General features: G+C 48.1%; 1 protein-coding gene across 1 annotated transcript in view; it reads left to right on the top strand.

Annotated features, from left to right (window-relative positions):
* The window catches only part of LOC119394962 (disintegrin and metalloproteinase domain-containing protein 10), a 95068-nt gene extending 78310 nt beyond the window's left edge, over positions 1-16758 (top strand). The window contains exon 9 of the mRNA XM_049416034.1: positions 16663-16758. Coding sequence (XP_049271991.1) covers positions 16663-16758 — 96 coding nt within the window. The remainder of the gene's footprint in view (positions 1-16662) is intronic.
* The last annotated feature ends 6772 nt before the right edge of the window (positions 16759-23530 follow it).

The following is a 23530-nucleotide window of genomic DNA, read 5'->3' as shown; positions in this document are numbered from 1 at the left end:
CATAGAGGAAATAAAGATAGGAGGGAGCGGGCCTAGCCTCCACAAGCCTGAAGCCACTAGCTCCACGCGTTCGTGTCAAACTTCCCATGATGCCCCTGCTTCATTTTCTTTCTTGCTGCGCTCACGGAAAAAAAGAGAAACTAACAACCGCGCGCGCCCAGCTTCCACAAGCCAACCTCCTCAGACGCCGCTTCCCCGTCGTTCGCCATGCGCTGGTCACAATTCCCAGCATGCTCCTGTCTCATTTTTGTTTCTAGCTGGGCTTCAAAATTTTCACGTGACGCTCCCTCCAAGTTTCTTTTAGGGGCGAAGCTCCTTAAGGCGGCACCCGTTCGTCCCTCGTAGTCGTCGTGGTCGTAGTAGTGAGTAACAAGTCTTACGCTTTGACCTCCAAGGTGGTGCCGGTGGGAGATTTCTCCTGTGCGTTGTTGAACAATAAAAAATTCGCAGCGTGCGCGTTAACTAAAAGCCGAATTCTTCTGTCTCTCATTCCCCATTAGCAGCCATTGGCATGTTCCAGTAGGAAACGTTAGTAGAAGTAGAAGTGTAAGTGTTAGCTAAAAGCCGACTTCTTCTGTCTCTCATTCCCATTAGCAGCCATTGTTTACCTCCAAGGTAGTGCCTGGTGAGATTTCTCCTGTGCGTGATTAAACAATAAAAATTTTGTTCAAAACGCCGTTGATTGATGAAATAAACCAACGAAAGACGCCAGATGTTTTGTAAAAGCAGAACGAAAGAACGCCAGATGTTTTTCTTAAAGTGTAGTAGTAGTAGTTGTATTTAGCCACCTCGCCCGATCGTCAACGGGCGAGGTGGACCGGCAACGGCGCGAGGACCCTGCCGTACGAGAGCTAAATCACACTAAAAGACATACTTTGCGGGCGATACACTCTAGTGAGCTTTCAACTTTTCGTCTTAATGTACATGATAAAGAAATTATTTCTACGAAAAACGCAAGGCACACCTTGAACAATATGTTTGGTTTTGGGACGCTAAATGGAACCATGAGGCGATGCGAAGCCGGAGCACTTGCACGATCGCGTTCCGTTGGCTTTCGTTGGGCATGCTACCGACCTCGCGTCGAGGAACGCGCGTCCTGTCTTCCCTCTAGCCTTGCCTTTAATTCGCACAGGGCGAGCGGGGAATGCGGTCGCTCTTGGCGCTCTTTCGCTCGGGAGCGGACTTCTTCCTTGCATTTCACCGATCACAAGTGATAATGAAGAGACCACGTAAACCAACAGTACAATAAAAGTTTGATGTTTAATATATACACGATGTTTCACACTCTTTATATTATGTACTGGGCGCATTTCACGGAAGAGTTTCACGGTTTACAGATGATTCCCTCCGTAGCTTCGCCCCACTCATCATCATTCACCCCGTGGATATGCTGTGATTTTTTTTTTTGTTTTCCCTACATGCTGGTAGACCATACGACAGCGCTATCGGTGTCACAGTTGCACAAAAATTGAAACTCATGCCCAAATTGGTGTCCTTTTTGCAGCTCTAACAAGTATTAAACACCTCACAATTTACAAGTTCCCCACAATGTCTACATCGCAAGCGTGCGCAATACATTCTTTGTTTTCAAGCAATCAAAGTGAACAGCTTAAGCTGAGCGATACCTGACTTTCGGCGGCAGAAATCGTTGATGTAAGACGCTGCAGTCGGCGCGGAAAACCACTTCCTGAAAAAATTAAAGTATCAAACGCTTTCTTCTCGCCTATTTCACTAGTGACACAGAACTCATCAAGACCCATAAACGGCCGATAAAAACGACATGCGTGATTTGGGTTGCAGGGCCCCTTTAAGCTGACAGGCTCAAATAGCACAAAACGTATGTACACTACGATTCGCTTTAGAACGACGAGTGGTCAAGGGAAGTCGTGCGGCCGTTGTCAACATAACGCTTCAGGCCACCCAAAAAAGCCCAACTAGTGGCGCTACTTACCTTCCTCTTTCGTATCGCATCATCTACCAAAACCACTCAGCGACCGTTTTATTTCTGCGCCTGACACTTTTGCTCGCGTCCCCAGCGTGATTTCTCTACTTCTCCGCTTCCGTCTTACTCGATCGTTTCCTTCTTAACTTGGTTTTCGAACAGCTGCCGGTCAGCATTTCTCGATGCTTTCCTCGCCCGAGTGGCCGGCCAGTGGGATATCGAGGCGCCTTTTGTCGGCGTCCGGCAATGACACCAGCTACACAGACCATAATATCGGACAGTGCTTGAACAAATAAAGCGAAAATGACTGCAACTATAACTAGGGTCATTCCACGCCAACTGTCCCAGTCGGGGCGCTCGACAAAAATCAATTTCTCTGAAAAAATCTGAGAAAATTACACACATATAGACATTAGTTCTACAGTATTTTCACAAAATATTTTGAGCGGCAAAAATTTTTCGCGTACGTAAGCGCCATTTGAACTTCTCGATATAGTGGAAAACCAGGTACAAAAGAAAAATTCGCTATAAATGGACCGTTTCATGCATTAATTCGAAACTTGCTTTTTTGTGTTTTTGGAGCATCGCGCTTTTATTATAGGACGGTTGCTTATAGTAGCTTTATATTTTTCACTCCTTGGCGCGTAGGTAATTTGAGTAAATTGCAGCATATTCGGGAATTTTTTCACAAAAGACGATTGTAGACCAAATACATCAATTATTTTTATAGAACTCTGCATAACACGTACTATCTCCTAAAGTTTTTGTTTTGCCTGTGTGCGGTGCACTGATTCTAAAATAAAGTCCTGAACTTGGAAAAAACGCTACGTTGGCCTATGTTCAGACGTCTGTAGCACCCTAAGGTGGTCCAAGAAAAAATAAGCAGAAAAGCGCATACGATTGAGAATCATAACACCTTTGTTCACAGAAAGTTTAATCTAAGTAGTTTTTGTTTTAGTCAAGAAAAAAATTTTTGAAATTTAGTCCCACCATTGCATTACTTTGCTATGGGGGCAGTACAAACCGACTGAATTTACTCCATAAAAAAAAAGAGGTAGTGTATCGTAGCACATGGTTTTCAGCTCTTTTTGTTAGTACTTTTTAATGTATATTACATATCAAGGAGATGATAAACAGAGGTAAAAATATAACAATACCATTGGCTTAGATGCCGAAATTTCCCAATAATGAATCACGTTATTTATTGTATTGCTTACGCACACCGGAGGCGGCGGCAGCGGCGACGCTGGACAACTACGCCATAAAATAGGCTGTTTGTGATCTCATAACAGCTGTAAAACAATGCATGTTACCAGACAGACAAACCAAAATCTGCTGCCTGCAACCATCCAAATAAGGGTGCGAAAAATAGCTTGGCATATCCCGTCCGTAGTGTCGCGGACGACGGACGGAATGCGTGAATACGCGGCGCGTTGTCACATCATGTGCCGTTCGTTGCGGAATACTTAGATGAACTCCGTTTGGATCCGCTACAAATGATCACGTTCACGCCTCCTTTCTCCGGTTTCTATGAACTCTGAGACCTAACTTATTTTGACGCCAATTGATTCTCAGAACAGCATGCAATAAGTAACGCGATTCATTATTGGGGAATTTCGGCATCTAAGCCAGTGCTATTGTTATATTTTTACCTCTGTTTATCATGTACTTGATATGTAATATACATTATAAAGCACTAGCAAAAGGAGCTGAAAACCATGTGCTACGAATACGCTACCTCTTTGTTTTTATTCAGTAAATTCAGTCGGTTTGTAGTGCCCCCATAGCAAAATAATGCAATGGTGGGACTAAACTTCAAAAATGTCTTTCTTGACTAAAACAAAAACTACTTCGATTAAACTTTCTGTGGACAAAGGTGTTATGATTTTCAATCGTATGCGTTTTTCTGCTTATTTTTTCTTGGACCACCTTAGGGTGCTACAGACGTCTGAACATAGGCCACTGTAGCGTTTTTTCGAAGTTCAGGATTTTATTTTGGAGCCTGTGCGTCGCACACAGGGAAAACAAAAGCTTTAGGAAATAGTACGTTTTATAGAAAGTTCTATAAAAATAATTGATGTATTTGGCCTACAATCGTCTTTTGTAAAAAAATTCCCGAAAACACTGCAATTTCCTCAATTCTACCTACGCGCCAAGGAGGGAAAAATATAAAGCTACTCTAAGCAATCGTCCTATAATGAAAGCGCGATGCTCCAAAAACACAAAAAAGCAACTTTCGAATGAATGCATGAAACGGTCCATTTAGAGCGAATTTTTCTTTTGTACCTGGTTTTCCATCATATCGAGAAGTTCAAATGGCGCTCACGTGCCCGAAAAATTTTTGCCGCTCGAAATATTTTGGGAAAATACTGTAGAACTAATGTCTATATGCGTGTAATTTTCTCAGATTTTTTCAGAGAAATTGATTTTTGTCGAGCGCCCAGACTGGGACAGTTGGCGTGGAATGACCCACTAACAAGTTAAATCTGCAAGCACCTCTGGCATCTACGGCTCAGAAACAGCTATTTTGGTCGCCGGCGGGAACGTTGTAGGTTCAAGAAGTGTTGTTTGGAAGATTTTCATACGCCGACGGCATGAAACAACTCCGCGTTACTTAGGCACTTTCGCTTATACGTTATTTCATTTATTTATGTTGGTACTCACTTCTATTCGTTTATTCTAGCGCCACCGAAAAGAGGGCCTGAAGCGCTTACTCGGTGGCCTGGAGAGAGTCGCTTCTCGGTCTCTTTCACAGAGCTATTTGATTGATATCACGCGCTTACCTTGCATGGCTGACGCTCTTCACCCACGCAACAGGGTCATAGTGAAGCACCACACCGTGTCGTATTATAACGTAGCACATATACTTTCGGACGCCATTGCATGAACGCGTTTGAGTCTGTGTGTTACTGCATGCGTGCGCGCCGACGTGTCAGCTTCTTGGCGCCAAAATGACGTTAAATAATTATATATACAACATGCCCACAAAGGCGGGTAGCGAGCGCGAACGAGCTTCCCCGTGGAGCAGACCAGAATTTATCGCTAAGGTCCATTCAGTCTCGTCGCCCTGTGCTAAGCCAGGAGGCTTTCAATCGCAACCGACTCACAGGCGTTGCTCTGCCCGCACACCTACAACGTCGCTGTGCCCGAAACGGAAGCAGCTGGCACGCAAACACGACCGGTCTACGTGTATACGACAAGCGATGCCGTTTTAGGGAAGGAAACATCGCGCTGGCCGACGTACGTGTTGCGCCCACCCTCCATTTCGCAACGGCCAAATTATGGACGTAGTAGCAGCTTGCATTACGCGTTCATGGCCTGGACGAGTAGCCGCATGGCACAGTCACGAAGGCACCCGGCCGTTCCCACGACTGTCTGTGTTCGCTGAATACACGTCAGAGAGTTTGTCTCGAGCCACCGGTGGTTGCTGAGACCGTGGTGTCCATGAGGCCATCCCACGAACCTCGACGTTTCTATACTTAAAGGTGCATCGGTGGTGTTTAGTATTTCTTCTGTCGCGGTCCATTCTTTGGCTACGGCCGGACCGCTCGCATTCTTACGCCCGACGCTTCCTGCTCAAAGCGTGTTGCGACTCAAACCCGATCGTTTAACTTGCTTCCTTATCGCTTCCCGCTGCACACATTTTTCTGTCCGCCATTTCGGTCTTGCAATCTGTCTAAAGTGTTAGACGGTAACGACGTCTGTTGTGCAAAGCGCCGCTGACCACTAGTGGTCAACTCTGCGGTCTGCGGCTGACCGCTATTGCCGCACGCGTTAGCGCGCCGGCCATCGATTTGAATATACTGACACTAACTGTTGCTTCCGCCGCCGATCGCTTTCTATACTCCATTCTTTTCGCGACCTAGTTCCAGCCATGCCATCTGCACTGCTCGCGTGTGCCTCGTAGACGCCTATACCGGACTCATCTTGGAGAAGAGCGAAATAAGACCGGGGATAGGAAAATGCGGGTAGTATAAATAAACGCCCGCGTACGTAATACGACGGAAGTGTGACTGCTATTACCGTTTGCGTTCATGATGTATGCACTTCAGAAAGAGAGAGAACGCATACAAAGGCAGGGGGGATGACCAGAGGTAGTTCCGGTTGGTTAAGCTGTACGGGGGGTGCGGAATTAAAAACAAGTATGGACGATATATTAATAGAATGCAGATGTATGCTCTCGAAGTTGTGCAAATAGGAACATACTTCCCGCTCGTAGACGTGTGGCCCTTAGTGCGTCTGACCCGGCGTCATCGACATTTTTTTTTTATGACAACGAGCGAAATTTTCTGATGTTGCTGCAGCACGAGAGTGATAACAAGATGGCCATGATGTTCATCGCCGTTTGCACATCCTCAGTTAATTTGTTTCTTGTAAACAAGCTGCTTCTTGTTTATTTGCGATGTTGAAACGGGTTACACCAACTGTCCAGCAGACGGACAGGGCTGAGAGGAAGAAGAAGAAAGAAAAAAGCGTCCGCTTTAAGCCATTCACCGTCCTTTACAAGGCGAAACAGAAGCAATAACGAACTGACAAATGGGAATTTGATAGAAACGTTTGTGTGAAATGGGAAGCACGTGCAGCAGGCGTGCGCCACCAGTTCAAACCAGAGAGCGCTCGCATGGAGTTTGACTGAGATGGGACATCGCTAAACTATCATTGCAGGTTGCACACGGGCTAGAATTACACATCATCTTCAAGGAACTGCACTGTTCCAAATTTGTTTCTCAAATGACATCGGCGAACACCTTACTGGCTTACGGGTTTTGTGCATCTGGTTCTGAACATCTTACAGGTTGTGCAAAAGAACGAACAGAAATGCCAGAAACATCAACGTCAAAGCGCTGGTACCAACGCGTTCAAATTTCGACAAGGGTTTCTAACGCTCACATGCTCAACTTTTCACATGGCCAACCTGGTTCACATTCAAATGAAGCCATCATTACATCTATCCCATATGTTTGGTCTCAAATTCCTGGCGGTCAATGTTCTCGTTGATCGCACTGTAGCTGCCGTGCAACCTCGATACCTGGCGTTCACAAATTGAATTAATCTACACAGTTTTAGATTATATCGATGGCAAAGAGGAACGTCTGTAGGCGAAGCTCTCACCGTGAAACGCATGGGACTTCCCTCTTGGACGGCATTTTCCCTTTCACAATGAGAGAGAGAGAGAGTGATAACGGAGCTGTTGCAACGCGGATATTATTGACCCGGACAACAAAGTACACGCTTGGGTGCCTTTTACTCAAAGAGATTTGCTCCGCGCAGAAAATAGCACCTCGATTTTCGATTAATGTATCATTGAATGATTCATCTATAGAACCGATGCAGCAATCATCCCACCTCATTGCGATACGGGAACTCATTTCCTAGATAGGATCCTGCGCCGCCGCGACCAGTCGTCGTCTCGTTAATCTGATAAAGGGTCTGCCGCTCCACAGACGTCCGTATAGTCCGTGATCCCCACTGACAGGTGCGAGTCCTAAGTGCCGACCGCCTGCCAAATACGGAGCCGCTGTCTGTAATACCACCTATATTTGAAGTGCGCGTTCTAGCGTCAGCCACTCCCCGCGAGTGTTTGCGCGTAGGCTCCAATTGACACCGATTCCCGATGGAGGGGGGTCTTCTATACCGGCAACACTCTACGTCTCTCGACGTACGGTGTCCGCCCGCACCTGCCCGCGCCCGAGTCACGATAGCGAACGGTCCCCATCCGACGCTACGGTCACGCCGTAAAGCCGATTCACGTGGCACGTGGAAGGAAGCCGCCGGTTCGACGTCGGTTCCGAATTTAGACGCCTTCGACGACTTCCGCGAGACAATACGCCAAGACTCGGCGACCTTCGACAACCTCCTGACCGGAGTGTTCCGCAGGCCTCGCGTCGGCGACTCGCTAACGCCAACGACGAGACTCAGGACTATTGGGCACCAGCCTCCACCCCCCCCCTCACCTATTTTTTTTTTGTTTCTTTCGCTGGACACGACGAGATGATCTGCAAATGATTCGCCCGTCCACAAACACTGGAACACCAAGGAAGACAGGACCGCGATACAAAGTACTCAGAAAGGGAAATGACCACCTGTTCACCACACGAACGTTTCTTTATTCTGTTCCGCCGCATCTTTAGACCCTTTACTACGTCGCCCAAACACGAGGGAAGGCTTCCCGTGCATTAAGCCATTCCGCTGTCCCAAGTTAAAGCCCTGGCAGCCTCTGATGATTCTGCAGCCTCGACACGGAACCGGGCCCCCTCCACGAGAATCCCGTCAACGAGCTCCGGGTTTAGAAGCAAGACGTTTTCGGTACGCACACGAGAGGTTCCACTCGCGAGCTGCAAGCAAGCGCCCTCTTTGTCTCCGGCCTTGTCCCCGTCTTGAGCCCCGCACGCACAGTGACCTCGAAAGCGAAAGTTCAAGCTCTCCCGCGAGCGCGCGATCTCTCTTTCTCCTTCCAGTTAAAGACGCCGGGACGCCCGCACGCGCCGAAAGAACCGTCGTTCGTCCCCGGTCATTGATGCCAAGTCCGGCCTGCGAGGGCCGTTGACCGCACGAGTGCGCACCCTCTGGCCCTACAACGCGCCAGCGCGCGCGTGAATGCGTCCGGGTGCCGATATTACCGGTTCTTATTTTTTGGTGCCTCGCTTCGGCCATACTGCGCGGTCGAAGATCCGTTTTTTTCGTCTTTGCATTCGCGAGTCAAGTTAGCCGTGTTTTTGTGAAGGCGAATCGTCTCTTTCAAGGAGACAGTTGGAAAGAGAAGAGAAGAACTGTCGCAGTTTCAACGTCCTTCACCTGGTGTCCGGCTGGGCATCGCATAGCCATGACCGACGGCGGCTTCTCTCGTGCTTTGCTCGGTTAGATAATCAGTCAGAGCTTGTCAAGGCCTCTTTGTGGGACCGTAGTGAGGCACTGGGCAATGACCTGCCCTTGTAGGAAGTCTGATTGACCAAGCGCTCTGGAAGAGGCGCACCTGGCTCGAAGGACGCAACGAAAAGCAGCCGCTTCTTAGCCGGGTTGCAAAGTGGGTTTATTTGAACGCTGTGCTTGGAGTTATACAGAAACTGTCTGCGATATGATCAAATTGATGGACACGAATATTTGCTTGTAAGGTGATAAAATGTCTGAGCTGGCACTGCAAGGAAGAGACTCGATTTGCGCAAGCACAGTAAGTATGGCTACTATGCTACTGTGCTACACAGTACTACACAGTTCTGGCTACTGTGCTACACAGTAGTGTGGCTACTATCTTTAAGCAAAACAAACCGTACAGCCTCAGGTTCGGGCACGAAATCCCTTGCGTACGTCATTACCTCTAGGCATGACACCTGCAGCTTCCAGAATGAAAAATTACGCATGCTATTCAACGGGGAGTGCAAGGAGACGCGCGCACTCTGAAATCTTGGATTGTTCCGGGAAATCGTTATACAGGGTGCAACGAAACATTCGCACAGCGCGTCAGTGTAACGATGAAGTCAGGCGTCCAGAATGTGGTCGATTTGAGTACATAGTTTGCCGTCTAAATATTTGTTTCATTTGCTCTTGCAATCGCAATGCGCTCCTTATCGAAAATGACCATATAGGTATGCATAATGATTGTCCACCTTTTCTTTTTAATTTCTGCTGCAGCGTTTGTCGCAGAGACTATGCCTTGCGCTACATCACAAATGGGAGGAGACAAAGTGAGATAATCGCTGAGCTCACGCATGTGCTCCAAGCTGCACTGCAGCTACGACATCGCATTTGCAGCGCGGCACTAAGGAAAACCCTTTCTCCCCGCGTAATGGGCGCAATTTTCCGCTGCCGCTTCGGTGCAATGCGCGGCGGAGGCGCTTGATTGCATTGTTGACAGTGCAGTAGTTAGGATGACGGCACCGCGGGTAGCATTTGTGCGCTTCGCCAGGTTGTTTCGCAGTTAGCGACAATAGGCTAGCCGTGATTATCTCTCTTTATATTTAGCTTGTCTGCTTGCGAGACTGGGTTAAGAATAAACGGCGCGCTGAGACTTTTATTGTTTGCGTTATAATGCTATTAAGATCCTTTCTGGACAATACACGCGCATACACGTGTGGAAACATAAAATTGTGGTGTACATTAGCGCGAAAAGAAGAGGACTGCAAACATTTCAGTACTTGTATGCACGCTTCAGTCCCCGCTTTCTTCGTCCTTACATGTCATAAACAGTTTAAAAGTTTTTCCCACTGCCTACAAATTTAGAGCTTTACGGAAAGGACTACTGGAAAAATGGAAAATATATACGTCAAGTCAGTAGCAGGGCGAACGGTAGGTGCGCGAACATAAATCTAAATCTACGGTCGATAGATTATTTGCACATGCGCCTCCCACTTAACTTCGACGTACAACATTACCTATTCGACGACGCGAACGGGTCATGCTATGCGCTTCATGTATATGTAGGCGTAGTGTGCATGCTTAGGTATTTGTCGAAAGCGACCGACGATCATCGCGCAGAGTGTTTCACAAGGTAAACAATGGACGCCATACTTGCTCATGAGTACTCTTGAGCAAGTATGGCGTAGAAAGTATGAGTGATAAAGTATGGGTTGGTGTACGTACATCAACTCACATTTTCTCACGCATAACCCCTTGCATCAGCTCCTACTTTCTCATTGGACAGGAGTGAAATATAGTGTGAGTGAGTGTTGCTGTGTATGAGTGGACGCGAGTATCTAGGAGAGTGGGTGATAGTATACTTGTGTAGACATGAGCGGGCATAGGAGTTTGTAGACATGTTTGTTGTGTAGACATGAGCGCACAGGAGTGTGCACAGGAGCGTGCACAGGAATTCTCGAAGGCAAAATAACTTGTGAGCTAGATTTGTTGGGACACACAAACACGGTATCAGTAGAATATCAACGGCAAATATGGCCTAGAACATATCTAAAAAACCAATTTTATTATGTATGCAGCGCAACTTAGAACCAAACGGATCACCTGTAGTGACGCCAACATTAGCTTAGAGTTAATGTAAATAGCAAACAACAACCTATGTCAGGAGTTTGTGTTGGCTTCTCCTGCGTGTCCCTGCTCTGTCGCAGTTCTGACGCGGCGTCCACACGCGCCCGTCATTGTATTGTGTGGCACGTGACCAGTTGTGTTTCCTGTTTACAATAAAACTACCCCGGTTCCGTGTCGCCTTTTTAGATGCTTTCTTAAGCTGAAGATGCAACTGGGAGCCATAAAAACGTCTCCAAATAATGAAGCGTCATGCGCTCGAGCAGACGAAGTTTCCAGCCTTGATAAGTGGGCCATTAGCTATCTATTACAAATGACAAACCAAGGGCCAAAATTTTCGTGACAGTATACTATCTAAATGTGAGCGAGTGCCCGTGAGTGCAAGCAGGAATCATTACCCTGAGTGGGTGCCATGACATAGAAACCAAGGGATCAATAAACGATAGTGAGATGTTGGTGGGCACGGGCAGGAGCATCAGTGAATGTGATGGGTGTGACGCAGAATGTAGTCTACAACACATTCACTAGTCAATACTGATATGGGAGCATTTACTTATTGTGCCAACCTACGACATAGTGCTTCCGCACGACAGCATTGTGTAGGGTAAAGCTGCGAATGCGTGATTTTTCTATTGAATTTGTCATACCTCATATATGCCAACAAAGAGTACTTGAGTTAGGCCGCGCCATGGTGGTCTAGTGGTTATGGCACTCGACTGCTGACCCGAAGGTCGCGGGATCGAATCCTGGCCGCGGCGGTTGCATTTTCGATGGACGCGGAAATGTTTGAGGCCCGTGTACAAAGATTTAGGTGCACGTTAAAGAACCCCAGGTGGTCGAAATTTCCGGAGCCCTCTACTACGGCGTCCCTCATAATCATATCGTGGTCTTGGGACGTTAAACCCTAACAATTATTAATATAACAGTACTTGAGGTACGTGAATGGGTAGTAGAGCAATATTATACTGTATAATATGCGTGATCATTTCCTTAAGATAATTGCGGTCTGTAGGGTTCACAGCGTCGGTAAGCCCACTGCTCCTCGCTTGCAGTTTTGACAAGAAAACGTTAAAATGAGCGGATATGCTAATGCAACGACGCATAGACAGCCTTGTTGTGATATGCACTCAGAAAGACGGCCAGAAGAAATTACGGACAGGGGCATAAAACCCCAAATTAAAACGTACGCGAGAAACATTTCGCCATAAATCTAATGGTTTTACATTTTTCACGGAGTCAGCGATTCCGGACTGTGCTGTTGTCATTGTTGCTTCTGCTGTTGTGAAAGATCGGGTACTAGCGAAATAGGCATTGTACAGGAATTTATGAGCAAACTTTAGTTACATCTTTACTTCTTCTTTTCGCGATTTATCTCCTACCGCGTGGACATTTAAAGCCTGCGCCTCCGGTTGTATCCCGGTTGTTTAATAACTAACTTCTAGATCTCCGCAGCAGCAGGAACGAAACAATATGAGATAAGTGAATATAATAAGTGGTGCTTTGCGTTTACGATACATTGAGTAAATAAATAAATAAAACGAACAGCAAACCACTGGTCAGCCAGATTGATCACTCACCATTGTCTAGTGGATCTTCAAGGTAAAACCTCGCGGCTACATTCGTTCAGACATTATAAGGTTGCAATTTCGCTATGTTCTACAATGCCTCCGGTGGCCACTGATCAGAAATGTCATGAAGAGCGCTCCTGAACGTGACGTGCGCGAAGACAAAACACAGTGAAACTTTTTTGTTGTTGTTGATATCGTTCACTCTCTTTCAGAAACACCAAATTCTACTCTTCAGGTAAGTGTGATGCAAACAAGAGAACAGGTGCTATAGCTTAGCTTTTGGTGAAGTCAAAGAGATACAGTCTTCGAAATTACCCCTCGTGAAGTCACGCGGCACAAAGAAGTGAGCTTATGCGCGTTCCAAGCTGGTTCACTCGTGCGTTTATTGTCCTGGTATATAGAACAGTCTGCAGTTAATTTTCCCATAAAACAAAAAGTCGGCTCCGTGCCCTGGTTAAATCAATTACTAGGCCCGTAATAGTCCCATCAGCAGTGGTGTGTACAATTGTACACAGCAAACGTAGAGGCTCGTGACGTGTTACTTCAACAGGCTCGAAACGCGATGTGGACATTTTTACACGCTTCCTGAGCTGAAAACTGTCGCCCATTTAGCCTAATTGCGCTGCATACTACTGCCGATGATCACTTTGCTGAAGACAATACCATGTTCGACGAGCCGTTCGATGTGCCCCGCTCCAGGAGACACGCGAAAATTTTAATTTTTGTTTGCTCGGAATGAATACAACCAATAACAAATTGTGCTTGGATTAATAACTTGGTATTTCGTTCTTTATTTTTACGCAAAAATGGAACGTGACCGACGGTGGAATATAAAGATGTTTAATTACGCGCAAAGTACATATAATTACTTAAACTTTGCACTAGACAACATACGTCGTGTTCTTTCTTGAAATACAATATAAAGTGCCTTGGAATAATGACCTATAAATTTCACACATTTGTGAACAGTCCATTTCAATCTACGCCTGACGTGGATATGGACACTGAGGGCGTTTTACAAGATATCGTGGGGCCATAGCCTCTTGCGTCTGCGGGCTCGTCCAACAGGCTGGCGGATGTGCAGAAGCGCAGAAACGCAGAAACGCCTTTGAGGTGAACGAATATGTAAGCCGTTCATTCCGTGTATGTCCGCGAATACTGTTCTGTTATCTCATCATTCTCACATTTATGTAGTTGAGGCTCCTCAGTTCGGCCAATTCTGATTAGCCTATTTATCTCTCCGTCATCACTTCTGTTTATGCACATCGCCTGACACGACATGCGCAAGACTTGGGGGTAGATGTGGATTAGAGAATTCGTGTAGATGCAATTCTCCTTCCATTCTTCCTTAAAGCAAAGGACAATAAGGCCAAGAAGTAGAGCTAGTTTTAAACCTGTCAAATAACGCTCCCGAAGAATGTGCAAGTACTGAAAATGACGGCTCTGTTCAGATGTAATCGCCAAATGTGCTGCGTACCACTCGCTCATTCATCGATCGTCGTCCCTTTGAAATGCAGTCACAACAAAAGATACTGAACGTGAAAGTACTATGGTTGCAACATCCCTGCCTAGAGCACTGCACGGGCCTGATTTCTCGGGTCGGGCCCAGCCCGGGCCCGCTTTATGAAGCCCGAGCCCAGCCCGGGCCCGTGGTTCCAAGCCATGCCCCGGCCCGGGCCCGGTCGTACATAACGAACCCAGCCCGGGCCCGGGTGTGCATGACCGAAGCCAGCCCGAGCCCGGCCCGGTCCCGTGGTTCCAAGCCCAGGCCCGGCCCGGACCCGGGCGTTCATTACTAAAATTATCAAGGGCGCGCGTTTTCATGACCACGCTAGGCCCCGGCCCGCTAGAGGATATTAGTTGTTGATGATGATTATTGATCATGCCTTGCGCTTTGTAGCGGCGATCGGACGGAAAATCCGGGTGTGTACATGCATCAAAATGTTGCTTTGCCCGCGGTGGTAGCTCAGCGGTTAAGCTTTTTCGCTGTTAAGTCCTAGGACGCGGGTGCAATTCCCGCGGCGACGGCGTCAGCATCTTGATGGGGAGAACATCCGTGTACTTATCTTTAGGTGCACGTTAAAGAACTCCAGGTGGTCGAAGTTAATCCGGTCCCCACTACGGCGCGCCTCATAATCATACCGTGGTTTTGGCACTTAATACCAAGGAATATAAATGAAATGTTGCCTATATGGCACATGGCAAGTCATTCAGTATAGTGAAAATAAAACATAGCAACAAAATTTATTAAAAAGAAGTGTACAACTAACATGAAAAAGCGGATAGAAGCAAACCCGGGACATTTTTTTTAATGCTTGTTTCTACACTCGCGTCGGAAACATCAATTACACAATTTTTTTAAAGAGGCTCCTGAATAATAATTTCTTGCAGCAAGATATAAAATGGTAACGTTACATATGGTGAACAGCCCACCGAAATCAGATCAACTATAAATCGTTCATATCCTAACGTCGTCACGGAAACGCAATCGCCATGTACAATATAATTATATAATCAAGCTAATTGGCACAGAATGCCTTAGACTATGCAATGCATAACGTTCGCGTGTGCTCGAAGGCCCGACTTAGGCCTTTTAATAAGCGGGCCCGAGTCCGGCCCGGTCCGCAGCCTCAAGCCCGGGCCCGGCCCAGGCCCGCACATTCAAGCCCGAGCCCAGCCCGGGCCAGCCGGAAAACGATTCGAAAGGCCCGGCCCGGCCCGCGGGCCGGGCCGGGCTGGGCTCGGGCTTTCGGGTCGGCCCGGGCCCGTGCAGTGCTCTACCCCCCCCCCCCTTTCCCAAATAAAACAAAAAATTGGGGGACGCTTAAGCTTCGCCTTTTAGAGTTGAACGCGATAGCAATATCCTGCCCATAGCGCGCACTTCGAACACTACGAGTGTTTAACAGAATGCGCGCAATAAGGTGTGTGCCTTATGTATTGAAAAGCATGCTTTAAACCAGGAGCAATTATGCGCGAGAACCTTTTTCGAAGCTGCGATGCACCCACTACGTGGTCTTAAGGGAATGCGCGCAGTAATGCGTGTGCCTTTTGTAATGGGTGGCTGCCTTTAAACCACCAAGTCGTTATGATATTGACGTGGTGTGACGCCCGATGGCAACGTACGCTTGTACCACGCAATATTACTGCCATATTACATCTCGTACTGTGACACCTGTATACAGGACGCGTAGTTTTGGGTAGCATGAAAGTTATTTTCAGTGCAGCTCCAAGCAGTGGCGTGGCTGTGTGGTATGAACACTTGCTTGCCACGCTGACGGCCTGGGTTCGATTCTCACTCGGACCCAACATTTCTATTATTTATTTTATTTGCAGCTTTTTCGATTTTTCGGTCACGGACAAGATGATGATTTTTCGCTCACAACCAACGGCCCCGACGCCGACGGCGGAATTTCTGCGATACGAGCTCTTTAACGCTATCGCGTTAAAAAAGAAGGGGGATGATTTAAACGAAACATTCTTCGTAGTACACGGTCGAAAGCCAAACAAAGCAAATTAACAGGTGAAGCAGGCTTTCGACAACGTGCTGCAATATCGGCGCAGACGTTGTACAGGAAGTATCAGAAGACGGCGACCACACTGCGCGCCAGGTTTCCGTCTGGCTGTTCTGTTCAATTCCTACCTGGGTGGATACGGCGATCACCCATGTCGTACTGGAAGCACCGTTCAATAGCGAGCCGATGAACGTGTGCGAAGCGTCCGGCTAGCTTCAACGACCAGAGCCGCTGCTCGTCGGTGAACCTGACTGCGGCAGCGGCCAGCGAGAACGAAGCGCGTGTACGGGGAGATGGACGATCGAATTTTCGGTCGCAGCGGGTAAAAAGAGTGCGCAATGCCAGTTCTCCTAATACGTGCCACCACAGATCCTCGAGACGAGAAAAAAAAAATCGTTCCTTATTTAGACAACGTGTCTACCTTCGGCCGCTCGATCGTGTTCGGTGGGCCCGGTTAAGAAAGGCGCGTTCATAATCTTCGAAGTTGCGGCGGCTACCTCCGGTGCGACGGTTTCCGAACGGGACTGCTTTCTTCCGCCACATGCAACTGTCGGGCATTGCAACTTTGGTGCGCGAGCTGTGCGTAGGACTGGGTTAGTTCACTTTCATCTTTGCGACTTTTTTCCTGTTAGATTCCCGGCTTTGTCCCTTTTTTCCTGTGCAGCTGTCAGCGCCCGAGGTGGGGCCGGATAGGAAAGGGAAGCGGGCATTCTCTTTGCAGGATCTAATTATAAACATCGGCGACGGCGACCACACATAGTTTCTTTGTATAGAGCTTCGCCAGCGGCGTTTGATAACGGCGCTTAGCCTGAGATGAAAGAGAGATTGTAGGTGCCTGATGGAGGGGGGCCATCGGCAGCCGTGCGGGTAAAGCTTGTCTCAGGCGACAACTGAGATAAGGGAGCGTAAACAGCAACAATGAAAAGTAGATCGGCGTCACGTTTTTTTTACGGAGCTTGGGATATCGCTTAGTGAAGGAAGGATGCATTTTCCTGCTCGATTCGCTTCGCCACTACAATATCGAGTACGGGGTTCTCGGCGTAGTGGACAGATTTCTCGTTTTCTCTCCTCTGTAGGGACCCGTCGTGATGCTGCCGAAGGCGACGCGTTCTTGCTTCCGGAAAGCAAACGCTACGTTGTGAGCATCGGTGAAGACGAGTCATCGCCTCTTCCTCTTTTTTTTCCAGCACGCTATCCGCTCGAGGAGAGCCCGAGGGAGGTGAAAGTCCACGTCGTGTACTTAATGGAGGTTTTTTTTTTACTTTAAGCCTCCTCTGCCTCTTGAATGTCTCTCGCTCCCCGAGTCACTTCAGCTGCCCTCACAGTCGCTCACCTACTGCCCGAAAACTGCTGCCGTGATGCAAAGTAAACCAGGAAGGAAGAAGGTCCAGACGGCGAGACAAGAACAACTCACTCTGCACTTCTCTTTCTCAGCCTCAGCTATATCAGGCAGAAGGGACAGAATTTTTTTTTCTTCACTTTCTCCCCAGGATCCGGCAAATACGCACTCACACACGCTTGAAGTTGGCCGGAGTTTTCGGCGAGGGAAATCCCACTGACCCCGTGAGCTTCTTCGTCTCGTGAGAGTGAGAGTGGAACTAGAACTCTCACTTTCGAGAAAGAGGGCGTAGTGGGGGTACACGTGCGTCGCACGCTCGACGGCGGGCCGGCTTCGGCGCTTTTGGAGTCGGCGTGTCGATGATCGGTGGAGAGTCAACTCAGAAAACCATGTCGGTCACGCGCTGGAAGCCTCCTCCCGCTCAAAACAGGGGTGACCAAGGGAGAGAGACTGAGGGTGGGTTGAGGGAGGGGCGACGGTCTCCCTTTACTTCGTAGGAAGGAGGAAGGAAGCAGTCGGTGGTCGCTGTGAACCCCTCCTGTTGAGTGTTCTCGGACACTCTGGTTCCTGTTAGCAGGACGGCTATATAAGTGTGGCGAGGGTGGTTTCAGCAGACCAGACCAGCTGTGGATACCTCTTCGGTGTGCTTCGTCCTGCTCTGGGCGATGCGAGGCTAAAAGGCTACCCCATCCTTGTGACTGGACTATTCGAGCGCCGACCTCTCTAGAGATCGGCCGGCGGCGACTTCGGCTCCAGTGCCCGTGTGTGGTGTGCCGCGTTCGGCGAAGATCTCCCACCTTGGGATCGTAGCAAGCGCCAGCAGCATGCGGCCACCTACCTCGGCAATGGGCTTCGGCCTGTTCCTGACTTTCGTGGTGTTGCTGGCACTCATCGTGGAAGAAGTGAGCGCCGGTCATCACCTGCACCACAAGAAGAAGCTCAAGAAGCTCGCCAAGCTGGGCATCCTGGCCAAGATCCTTACGCCCAAGCTGCTGCCCGTGCCACTGCCCATTCCTATACCTATCAAGATAATTAAGAACCATCACGGTGGCCACGGGTGGCACGGTGGCCACGGATGGCATGGTGGTGGCCACGGATGGCACGGTGGATGGAAGCCCCATCTCGACGTACATACCGTGAAGGTCATCGACGCCGGTGCAGCCCACCTTGCAGGGGGAGGCGGCCACGGCGGATGGGAGGATGCCAAAGGCTGGGACACCAAGGGCTGGGACACCAAGGGCTGGGATGCTGGCGGCTGGGACGCAGGAGGCTGGGACGCGGGCGGCGGCGGTGGTGGAGGCCATGGCTGGTGGTAGTCGCTCGAAATGACATGTTGTTTTCTGCATCGGCGCACGTGTCTGAGATTCTAGGAACTGCAAGACCGTTCATATGAACGTTCTAGGTTACACACTCTTGTTTTGTCGTTTTTTATGCAATGTCTTTTATTTTTCGCCGCGGGCGTTGCCAATCTCGACAGTTTGCTGATAGACGCACAGCGCGTGCGGTATAGTAGTCCTCTGCGTGGTCAGCGACTACATTCTACGTCACGGTGAACGCCCGCGCGTTGCCTCGGCCGCGTTGCATTTGGACTCGTATGGACGGGTTAGTAGCTAGCTGCCTCTTAACCGTGAATCCAGGTGGTCTAATAATTCCGCTTGAGCACTTTCCGTTCCATTCACGATTGCACCATTAAAAAGCGCATGCAGTACGAAATGAATATCTCAGCAACGAACTATAAATTCCATTTTCTGGGCACTCAGTTAACCTCTTAGGTCTCTTCTGTCTATGACTAACTAGTTGCTATACAAGACAAGCGGAATTTTTAGATATCTTGCTTTCACGTGGACTTCTGAGCAGTATTCCTGCAGGTACGTGCAAAGCAGAGAGTGATGGCAATTGAGTATGTTTCGTGACGCGAAGGCATATCGGAGAAAGTGTCTAGATAATTTGTGTCGACTGTTGAACGGGTGCTGGAGAAAGCAGATAAGAAAACACGTGCACATGCACGTGTGGGAGGCTCTAGAAAAAAAAAGAAATTAGTCATTTTGCACTATGTCGCGTTCAGCTCCCATTGCATTTTTTTTTTCATCGTCAATTGTTCTTTCGCATGTGCACAACAGTTCAGTGTCCTTTTTCGCTGTCATCACCTCACCATCAAGTGACCAGGGGTTCAGACCGGAAGCCAAGCGACCATCACGTCCACTTTCACCCTTGACCCGTCACCCTCAGGACTTCGTGACTGGCTGCTGGATGCATCTAAGAAGAATCAGCCAGACGGTGGATCGCAGTCGTACAAAGCACTGTTCCTTAGACCCTTCTCGCCTTCATTTCACGCTGTCTCGCATGCTGTCCTTTTGCTTTCGTCAGAATACTTCGTGTGAGTCTTTCTTGTCATTGTAATATCTACGTGCATTCTGTTTCAATAACGACCTCTGCGAGAGCCGTGAACCCTTTCACAAACACTAAACCCTTCCTGGCCTTCTATCATGTAATTAAGCAGTCTATGTATGTACATTAATCATTAAGAGATCGCCACCATCGAAAGCATGAGACATTCCGTCTTCTTCGGTTTTGTTTTGTTACATTAACATGCGCATAAACTACCGAGGGCCGCCGATGTGCCATTCACATAAAGTTCAGCATGCTCGGTATTTAACGAAACAGCACACTCGCCTGCACGAGCTAGCACTGTTCTAACTCCACTTCAGGGTGTGAGTGTTGTCTTGCGAGCTTTTCCATTAAAAGTAACGCCTCTTTCATGCGAAGTTTTCGTTACACTTATCTGTTGCATGCTGTCATAAGCTTTTCACTAATATCGGCCACTCTGTGTTGCCTTAACGTTACAAAGTACCCTTGAACACAGTCAGTCTCAGGCTTGACTAAGCGTGTACAGGTCACGAGAATGTATCGGTAGACTACAGCTGTATGTTGTATGGGTGTGAATGGTGAGTTAACTGTCTCGTCCGCGTGCTTTTATTTGTTGTTGTTGTTGTTGTTGTTGTTGTTGTTGTTGCAATGTGTACTCGAGTCGAGTCTCCGTTATTCTTGTCCCCGTTCTTGTGTCTCTAGCCAAAGAAGGCTGCAGCCTTTTACGCGACCTTGTAAATTAATCAATGTGTGTCCTGCAAACGCCTCGCGCTTAAGCAACTAACAGTATTAACGACATTGCTTTTTTGGGCTACTACGAATAACAACTTGTCCCAGTTCTGTGTTTTTTGTTAACTTGTGAGCCCACGCCGTCCCCTGCGTTTGTTTCTTTCACTCTGGTCAACGTTACCTTAAAAGCGTCCCGTCAGTATATGTGCGTGAGAAAGCAGTTGTTTCTCGAATAATGATACGTGATCGTACGTCTTGTGCAAAGTGTATTCGTGTTTTTTGTTGTTGTTGTTGGTAACCTCACCATCGGTCGAGTGATTGTTGTTTGTGATTTGTCTTAGAACACTCGCGTGACTGCGAATGTCTCGGTACGTGGCGGAGTGATTGTTCATCGAGCATATGCGACCACACGCGATTATTACTGTAGTGTTCAGGATGTGTGTGTTTGTTTGAGATGCCTAATAATGTTCACTTAACATGTAAATAAATGTTCACAACCCACTGTACTTTACTGCTCCTTCCTCAGCCATTTCTCTTCTACTAAACCAAGTACCACTTGGCTCTTTTCACATATTACGCTACTCGAGTACTTCTAAGTGCTTAGCGTTACCCCGCAGCTGGCGTTAATCGCTCACTGACGCTTACTGCGAGCCCGCCTGGAGAAAGCGCAATCGTAAGTTAATGATGGAAAATCAGGCAGCGTTTTTGCCATCAGCTTTCCTTTGATCAGAAGAAATTAGGATAGAACTAGGAAACAAGGACCTATTTCTAGATATTTCCGCCCACGATAACAGTATTGCGACGTTATATACCTTCTCGCCAACTCGCAAATGGTGCCGCCGTTACAAAGTAAGTATACATGATTATCGCAAGCACCAACGCCTTCCCTGTTGGAATCGCTTTCATGACGGCGGCGAGAATATCTCAAACAAGAGCGAGAAAGATACCTATCACCCGGCATTGCGGAAGTTACGTTCGTGCCAGTGCACAGCTAACAACGATGAAAGGAAAATTCACGCACGCGCCGCGGACTTCCGCAAATTTCCGAAGATTCGTTCGGCGCGATTATACAAGATGCAGATATATGGGGCAGTGCCATTAAGACGCATTTCGCCCGCCTTGCACGGAACGAGAAACGGCGTGCGATAACTCGTAGTGTTCTATATATACGTAGCGTTTTAATAGCGCCCGGACGCAGACGCCGTTTTTGTATTGCGGCTCCGATAAAACTGGCGCGTAGCACGTGCCGCAGTGCTTTGCCGAAGCGGTACGAAGAACGAAGGGAGAAGACGAAGAACCTGCCTAGACTGACTCACGTGCAGCGGGACGCATCAGCGAGAGAGAAAGAAAGACAAGAAAGCAGCGGCGCCCAAGTCCAGTTCCTCCGACGCGCGGGCGTGTACCCAAAACGGGACGGCCGGCGGAGCGGGTTACGCAAGCGGGTTTCTTACACAACGCCGCCAGCCAAACGGGGGTAACTGATCAACAGTTCTGATTGCGGAGGAATCGGTGCCGCCGAAGGGAGAGACGTGAGCGCAGCGGCAACTTCGGAAGAGGCTGCGTTGTTGCTGGCCAGCGTATACCAGCAGGAGAAGAAAGCGAAAGTGGTTCTTCCTCTGATGACGTGAACTGCGCCGGCAAGATAGCAGCCTTTTCTTTCTTCTCTTCTTCTTTGGCAGGGCTGGTTGGTCCGGCTCGCGTTATGATACTCCAAAGGAAGGCGCCCCATTTGTTTGCTGTTTACGCGATCGCGGGGTGCGCTGGCACGCGCTCCGCTATCGCTTCCACGGGCGTCTTCGGAAGGAAGCAGTGTCGGCGCGTGTGCACGCTGCTTCCGCCACGAAAGTCGTTCAGTTTGGTGTCGGCGAGACCCGCTTTTTTCTTATCGGTCGGACTGGGGCTGGTTTCGTGCGTTTCCGCCCGCACTGTTCGCGGAGTCTGTTCTCGCTGCGCGTGCAGACTCGGGCAGATCATTTCCTTGCGAACTCGAACTGCCTCCTTTCCCAACAGAAGAAATGTATAAAAAAAAATCGACTATCCGAGCCCATGTGTATTGAAAACACCTATACACGCGAAGCGTACACCTCTACGAGCTTGTCGAAATTCGAGTCGACCCTTTACTGTTTGTATAGGGACCGCAGAAAAACTTAGACAAACGGCTAGGGAGGATAGCCTATTGATGAAATGAGCACCTATTGATTTTACCGCAATAATTTTATTCAGGCGGGCCTCCGCAATTGACCCTGTCATCGCTAATCATGATAGCTGATTTCAGCGTTTGTTGACTTCCTGATTTTTTGTTTGCGAAGTGTGGCAGGTAAGCACGTGGGTCAAATCTTTTCAAAGCAATTGCTGACAAACACCATGAAAAAGCTTACAAAAAACGCGATTGCTAACAGGAATGAGATATTTCTAATTGAAGTCTACGTGCGCACGCGCATGAGGGACAATGCCAAGCAGAAAGCCATTTATTGCGAAAGCTACTACGTACCGATCGTTGAACAAAGAGACACCTTCCTATATCCGGGATAACTTAATCATCGCGTGGATTTCTTACGAGAACGAAGGATCAACCTGTCACATACTGATGGTTACATTAATGCGATGGATTAACTTAAGTGCTCATTTAGACTGTAGAACATCAGCTATCGCAGAATTCTCGTAGCTGCGTTCTAGTTCTCCGTAAAAAACTTAATGTCTACTATAGAGCGGGGGCATATACATTGCCTAGAAAATTCGACCATCTATTCTAGTCAACTAAAGGCAAAAGCTGAAGCTGGAGGCAAAAGCTCGCTGACATGCTTGCGCTGTATTAGCCGAACATGCGATGAATTTATAAACTGTGGTGTTATGAAAAAGATTTCGGGAACATGTTGAGAAATTACTTTCTATTACGCACATTCAATGTTACACACACACACACATATATTTTTTATATTCATACAGCTGATCAGATGACTTGCTTTTCAAAACTGTTTGTTTTAAATCGAGGAAGAATCTGCGCAAACAGATTGTGCAGGCTGGGCCGCCCTATACCGCGACAACACAGCAGTGTTTAATAACGTTTTGGAAATATTACCGTGACGTTTAAAAAGTA

This window comes from Rhipicephalus sanguineus, chromosome 5, assembly GCF_013339695.2.
Source record: "Rhipicephalus sanguineus isolate Rsan-2018 chromosome 5, BIME_Rsan_1.4, whole genome shotgun sequence".
Lineage (NCBI taxonomy): Eukaryota > Metazoa > Arthropoda > Arachnida > Ixodida > Ixodidae > Rhipicephalus > Rhipicephalus sanguineus.
Note: the sequence above shows the minus strand (reverse complement) of the source record. Positions and strands in the feature narration are given on the sequence as shown.